Here is a 7184-nt window from a genome sequence, read left to right on the forward strand (position 1 = left end):
CCGAACACTGTATCTTACACCTTTGTCTTGCAATATGATACTTGTCTATTATTGTTGTTCATGTATGTTATGGTAATACCTAGGACTGACCCTCTTCAAATACATAGGAGCAGATTAAATAAAAAGTAATTTGGAGTAAACACCAAACAGCCAACAGGAAGAAATTGAAATAAGCAGATTTAGGGCATCTTTTGTCTTCACTTGTTATTTCTGAAGTAAAGATTGTTTTCAACACTGATCTTGTACATGTAAACTGGCAGTTGTGCCTTTATTACTCACAACAATAAGCAAAATATAAAGGACCTAGTTTGGCTGATAGATCTCAGTTTAAATGTCTAGTATTGTCATTTAGTGTAATGATCTGAATTTCTGAAATACAGTTGGAGCTAAACTTTAAATGGCTAATGTGTGCACACCTCTCCAGTGTTTCAGACTTGGCTTTTTAGCACTGAATCTATTAATAATTGTTTCATCTCTTGATATGCATGCACATTGCTGTAGAAAAAAAAAACCCATGAAATTTTTATTTAAAGTTTTATCTCCTTGAAAAACTACAGGCAAAATTGGAACACCACACATTTCATAAAGGTTTGTTTGGAGGGTTTTTTGAGAGCAGCTCTAACATCAGAATGGCTGCAACCTACTGTTGCCCTGGTTTTGCTCTGGTAGTTTTCGCCCACTCCCAATCATCATCTCACAAATAACTCTTCTGTGCCAAAAGGCATGTTTGGCTTGTGTTGGAGAAACAAGTAACCAGTCTGAGAATCTTTGATATCAAAAGAAGCAGTTCAGGAAGATTAATGAGAGTCACAGGTTTAAATAACCTTAATGACAAACACTTGATCATCATCTGCAATAAAAATTGTGAAGGGGCAAAATGAAATTATCAGGCTTAAGCTTTAATCCTAACAAGATATTTCTCCAAATGCCATGTAATTAAGTTTGCACAGTTCTTTGAGCATCCATAATAGTGTTTTGCAAAGTCTGTGTAATTTCAGAAAACCAGCTCCTCCAAGACAGATTGTCTAGAACATATTTTCAGTAATACTTTTTTACTAAGTTCTATTTATTTAATATTTGCTTTTAAAAGCACTATTACACTTGGTAAGTAAGCAGAATCAGAGCAATTGGAGTAAGCAAAGCCAACACATGAACATATGAAATTAAATATATATGATCTTGATACAGAAGAATGCAAAAAGTGAATCTGTTTCTGAATAATTGGTTTTGTGAAGTTTTAGTGTTTGGGGTTTTTCTGTAGTAAGTAATTGCAGTCAGCTGTAGTTATTGCAGCCTGCCCTAGGTGGATCTGCTTGACCAGGTGACCTCCAGAGATCCCTTTGGTCCTCAGCCATTCTGTGTTTCTGTGACATGAGGGTGGATTATTGTTCCATTTGCTTCAGTTCCATAATGTATTTTTCAGTGAAAATGTTTCCCAAAGTGTGTTTCAGATTCTGAATTGCATTGAAGTAAATAGTTTTACAAAGTCTAGGAAACTGGCTTTGAAAAAGGCTCTTTGAAGAGCTGTCCTGAGTTATTTCTGGGAGTAATTTGTATGGAGTTAATATAGTTAATTGTGTTGGATAACTAGGTTGCTTTATTTCTTCTAATGTAGCACCAAAATGATTATGTAAACATAATCACTATCTTTAGACATAAAAGCAGTATTTTGCAACTAAGTAATAACACATACAGAAGTTTTGGGTGTTTCACGGAGGTCTGTGCTGAAAATTTCAGGTTGGAATATGTTCTTAAATTTCCTTAAAGAAGGATGTGAAGGCAAAGACAACAATTTTTGCTAATGATCCAAGGTTATCTGGAATAGTATGGACAGACTGAGTCTTTTGCTAATTGGCATGACTGGGTATTAAAATGGCACATGAAATTCAGTATGAATTTAATGCAAGAAAGACATTAAAAACCCCCCAACCACTTCTAGTTTCAGATCTAGTGGTGCTAGAATGATTTGGCTGTGTCCAGCTGCAGTGGGTTTATAATAAGTAAGCAGTCATTAACAGTCAGAAAAGCAAATCAAATGCTCAGAAATCTGTGATTCACTCACACATTAAATATTGTGTGTCTTCTGCCCTTGATGTCAGAAACAATGTTTGAACAGGACAAGGTTCAGAGAGGCATAAGTAGGTGAGGAAAGCTGTGATACAACTTTCACAAAAAGCACAGCTGAATTTTATGTGAAAGAGACATTTTAAGGGAGGAAAAGTGATCCACAAAAATAATGCCTATCCTTGAAAGAGATCAACGGGTGTTCATTTCTTCTTGTAAAAGAAACTGGAAGCCACAAGAAGAGATTCTCCTGGACTGTAGTTGGCTGGCTTTTGGTACTCCTTGCCAGAAGATATTGGTGGTTTAAATGCAAAGGGTTTATATGGCTTCAAGGAAGGTCTGCACAAGTGACTACCATTGTGAAAGAAATCCATGAAACTTTACTGCATGGACAAATCAGACCAGCCTAAGATACCCCCTGACCTAAAAATGCTTGTCTGTTGAGAGAAAATTAAGAGAACTATCAGATATGCCTTTTTCTTTCTTCTCTCTCAATAATTCTGAATGGTTAGGTACAGTTGCTTTGAACCAGTCTAGCTGCAGTGGGTTTAAGTGAATTGAAAAGTTGGCTGATGGCTGTGAATTTTATTTTTTTTTTAATGTTTTTCCCCCTCCATTCAAACCAGATGAAATTGACAGCTCCTCAATGTCAGATGATGATCGAAAAGAGGTTGTCAACATCCAAACGTGGATAAATAAACCTGATGTGAAGTACAACTTTCCATGCAATGAAGTAAAAGAAAATGGACATATGTTTCCCAGGTACTGAATTAAGTTCAGTGAAAACATCCCTCTTGATATACATTCTAAGAAACAAGTGTTGGTCCCTTAACTTAGCCTTTATATTAAACCAAGAAATGAAAGTGTGAAACAAACTGGAACAAAGTGTTACTGTATTTGCATTCTTGTATTTGCAGTGCTGTAGAATGGTAATTATGTAAAAAACCTTGTGTAAAGTTTTGCTTTGGAGAAGAAGGTAGTAAGGAAAACTGAAGGGGGAGAGAGGTGCTGTGCGCCAGTAATGCTGGCAATGCCATGTCTGTTTTCAGAATTGGCTGTGCTACAGCACTCAAGGAAATTCTGAAGTCTTTTGTAGAGCTTTCTTCATTAGATATTATTGAAGTATTAAAACTGTTTCTTAGATCTGGTAGCTGTATTATCTACCTCTCTCCATGTAGTTTAGTCGTAGAATTTAACTTTCTAAATTGATGATATTTAATTCATTTACAAAACTAATTTGTATTTTTCTTTTCCTTCAAGTCATCTCCTAGTAACAGCAACCCATATGTACTGTTTGAGGGAGATTCCATCACGGAAGGGACTGGCTTACATACAGTCTCGACAGGCACTCAACTCTGTAGTCAAAATCACATCCAAGAAGAAACACCCAGAACTGATCACCTTTAAGTATGGAAATAGCAATACTTCAGGCATAGAAATCCTGGCAGTTGAAAGGTAAGCCATCTCAGTAGCTGAGGTGGAAATGGTAATGATATCCAGGGTGCTGTACACTGGAAATCAGGGGTATGCCGTAATTCCCAGAACTGAGTTCAAAAACAATAGTTTTTATGCAGAATACATAAATCAGATGTGAACTAGGGAAAAAGATTTGCCTGTAAAATGATGGGTGTTTGAGACCCAGAAGAGAGGAACTGCACCTACAGTGTTGGGGATGGGATGTGTGCAACTGTTTTCTTTTTGTAATAGATCTTAAATAAAAAGGAAGTGGACAGTTCTCTGCAGCAAAAGTATGGATTTGTGAACAGTGGGATTTAACAGTATGGTGGAGGGTTTTGTTTGTTTGTTTGTTTGTTTGTTTGTTTGGGTTTTTTTTACATCTGACTCATATTCTCTGTGCATTGTGCAAGGAGTCCAGAGCCTGAATTCAAAACTGATTCCCTGAAACCTGATTCCTGGAAGTGACCTGTTGCCATGCTCAGTATTTGCATGCTTGAGGGGGAAGGGGTCAGAGGGAGTGGTGTGTCAGGCTTTTTTCCACTGCTGCAGCCTGCTGGTCTTGGCACTGTTTTAAGAAGGTTGCTGATACCAGCTGGATGTTTTCTCATCTTCCTTGGAGGGAACTGTGTCCAGAGGATGCTCTGTTTCCACAAGAGAGGGGAGATGAGTTTCCTTCCTAACTAGGGATGTTCTCTGCCTGTTGGCTCCTTAGGTTTGTAAAGATAAATTAAAATTCTGCAGAGAACTTTACTGCTTGTTGAATTACTTAATCGCCATCTTGAGGAGTGAAGCAGATTGATCTAGAGCTGTAGGAATTGAAAAAACAAAAACCAAACTACCACAAAACAAAATCCAAGCAAGGACTTCTATGCTTCGGTCAGACAGTGCTATCTGTAGAGATCTGGAATGGCCTGACCTATCCCATTGTCAATTTTTCTTTTCAAGATGGCCTGTAAAGTACGCCTCAACAATTCTAAGTTCACAAAGAGAAAGTTTCATAGTATAATCAGGAATTAAATGTTATTTTCTTATTATTTTTTCATTTTAATATATTCCCTTCTTCCCCTCCTCCTAGACAGAGGAAGAATTAAAAGAATTCTGGAATTCATACTCAAAAATTTTACAGTGAATTAATGATGGCTTTTTCTAATTCTTTTTAAGGTATTTGATTCCAAATGCAGGTGATGCTACCAAAGCCATAAAACAACAGATCATGAAAGTATTGGATGCCTTGGAGAGTTAATAACTAAAGACTTTGTAGAGACCAGTTTATAAAGAAGAAGCAACCAAGATACTGTATGTGGACACAAGCTGACTGTTTCCCAACTGAATACTAACTTAAGAGAATTTTTCTGTTTGCTGATGGGAGTGCCTGAGTAGCAGGCTTGAGATAGGGTAACTTATTATCCATTTCTGAACAGGATTTATCTTTGGTTTGTTTTTTTTTTTTTAATTATTTTTTTTTTTTTGTTTTGGAGAAGTGTTTATTATAAAGGTCAGTTTGTTTCTTTTTAATGCAGCCTTAATGGGAGTGATGTGCATCTTTGCAAGAGCAGATGCAGCTGGGTTCATGTTAAGTATGTTAAAGGAATGAAAGACTGTGAGATACAGAGGAGCAATTGAAAACAATGGTTTTTAAATTATCATCCCTTGTAAATAAAATGTCTCCATTACCTACAGTCTAGAAATTGGATTTTTGCCTACCAGGTAGTAGCGAAGACTAATTAAAAATTTAGGTTTTTGAACAAGGCAGATACAAATGTTAAAAACAGTTTTCACATTAAAAATGGTTACGTTTGGGCTGCAGATAAATGGAAAAAATACAAGCAATTTGTAAAATTAGGAGGCTTTTAAAGTCTTACCAGCTACTAGGCTAAATAAATGGAATTGGTGGTAATGATTATTTTTAAATACTAAAATTAATTGTAGTTTTTACTACAGGGTTGTGATTTTTTTTAATTATGCAAAATTTTACATTTCATAGGTTGAGGCTGTTTCCCTTGTAAAGATGAGTGTGTGCATTGAAATGCATGTTTCATGACAGAATATGACAGCTGAAAACAAGTTGCCTTGCTCCTCAGAAGCAAAATATCTAAGAATTTTAGATGTTTAAAACTCAGCACAAAAGTGAGTGCACACTGACCAAAGGTGTGTTCAGCAAGAAGATAATGCACAGAAAACCAGGGGAGAAATTCCAGTGCTGCATAGCTGTGATAAATGTGTTCTTAACCAGTTACCTTTAGTTTCTATTATTTTGAGTAACAATTTCTAAATTAGTGAAGATTTGGGAGATGGCAACTCTATGACTGTTCATCCTAAGCTTTCCATTTGTTCAAGAATGGTTCACTTGTTCAAAGCTCAGTACAGGAATGTTCTTATGGACAAGGCAGAGCATCTTGGTAGACTGATGGGAAATCACCGTAAACTGTGAAATAAAGACAATGGGGATTAGCTTTGCTGCATGAGATCTTCTGAGTACTTGAATCAAACCTATGATTTGGTACTTCATCAGAAGGTAAAACAAGTTAAACTGACCTTTATAAAAAACAGTTATTCTAAGTTATTTTACTAGGAATCAAGCTAGGGCACCTTAATTCTGGAACTAATTACCTTTTTTTTTTCCTTCTTAGTATCTGAGTAAACACCAATAGAACTTGAACTGTTGAAAATATTTGCATGAAATTGCACCTGGGCCAATGCTCATGTATTTATAGTTTTGCCCAGCAGCTGTTGTATTACATTTTCCTCTTCCTAGTCCCTCCTGAAAATATCCTCAAGAATCTCTGACTCTGTGCCTACTTCAGCAATGAGAATTTTTCATGTAAAGATGTTTGTGCTACTGTTTATAAACTACAGTTGTAAATAAACCAGTACAATTTGAACATAACTTGTTCTGTCAAAAGGCTTTTAGTTGCATACTGTGTAAATTCTCTGAATCAATTAAAAGTTTTTCCTAAAGGTGTTTTGTAAATGGAAGTGAATTTGATCTTTGGAGTGGAAGATGCTGATTATGGATCATAAGGAGCTACTGCCAGTGACTTCTTAATGTAAGTACTTCAGAATTTAAGTTAATTAATTAAGGACTTTTGGGTGAGCATTCACAGAAAGGTCTAAGTGAATACACAAATAATCAAGTTACAGAAAACGTTTCTGCATAAATTCCAGACTTCTCATCATCATATTTTTGTTAGGAAAATGTTGACAGAATGATACAACATATTTCTCCTAGTAAGAAGGGGAAAAGTGAAAATGACACTCAGTTGTTAAACAGATGTATTGGAGTGTTAAATGTGGAATGTGGCTAATGTGTATGCTTCACTGTGAGGACAGCAAACACAGCAGACTTTTGAGATCTACAGCAAGTAAAGCAACAGGAAGTCAGTTCTTAAATCCCTTCTCTGTAGAAACATATAATCCAAGCCATTTAGAGGCTAATTATTTGTAAGTTTTAAGGCAATGTACAAGTTATCAACAGACCTCTTATCTTAAAAAGCTCAGCCCAAATTATGAATCATTTCAATGGTGCTGGTGTATCTCTACCCACAGTTTCAGGGCCACCTTTGCCTTATATTGTACATACCTGTAGTTATTGGTTTTGTTACAAAACTTCTATTACTAAGCAAAAATTCTAATTATAATACTGCAGTGATACTTTTTGAAAA

The 7184-nt window shown here is 35.9% G+C and overlaps 1 protein-coding gene across 4 annotated transcripts in view; it reads left to right on the forward strand.

The window, feature by feature from the left end:
• The window catches only part of TBC1D23 (TBC1 domain family member 23), a 31731-nt gene extending 25322 nt beyond the window's left edge, over nt 1–6409 (forward strand). For all 4 annotated transcript variants that reach the window (XM_063148098.1, XM_063148097.1, XM_063148096.1 and 1 more), the window contains 3 exons: nt 2691–2826; nt 3325–3519; nt 4684–6409. In XM_063148098.1, the coding sequence (XP_063004168.1) occupies nt 2691–2826; nt 3325–3519; nt 4684–4765 (413 nt within the window). In that variant the 3' untranslated portion in view covers nt 4766–6409. The remainder of the gene's footprint in view (nt 1–2690; nt 2827–3324; nt 3520–4683) is intronic.
• Nucleotides 6410–7184: the final 775 nt, after the last annotated feature.

Source organism: Melospiza melodia, chromosome 2 (genome assembly GCF_035770615.1).
Source record: "Melospiza melodia melodia isolate bMelMel2 chromosome 2, bMelMel2.pri, whole genome shotgun sequence".
Classification (NCBI taxonomy): Eukaryota; Metazoa; Chordata; class Aves; order Passeriformes; family Passerellidae; genus Melospiza; species Melospiza melodia.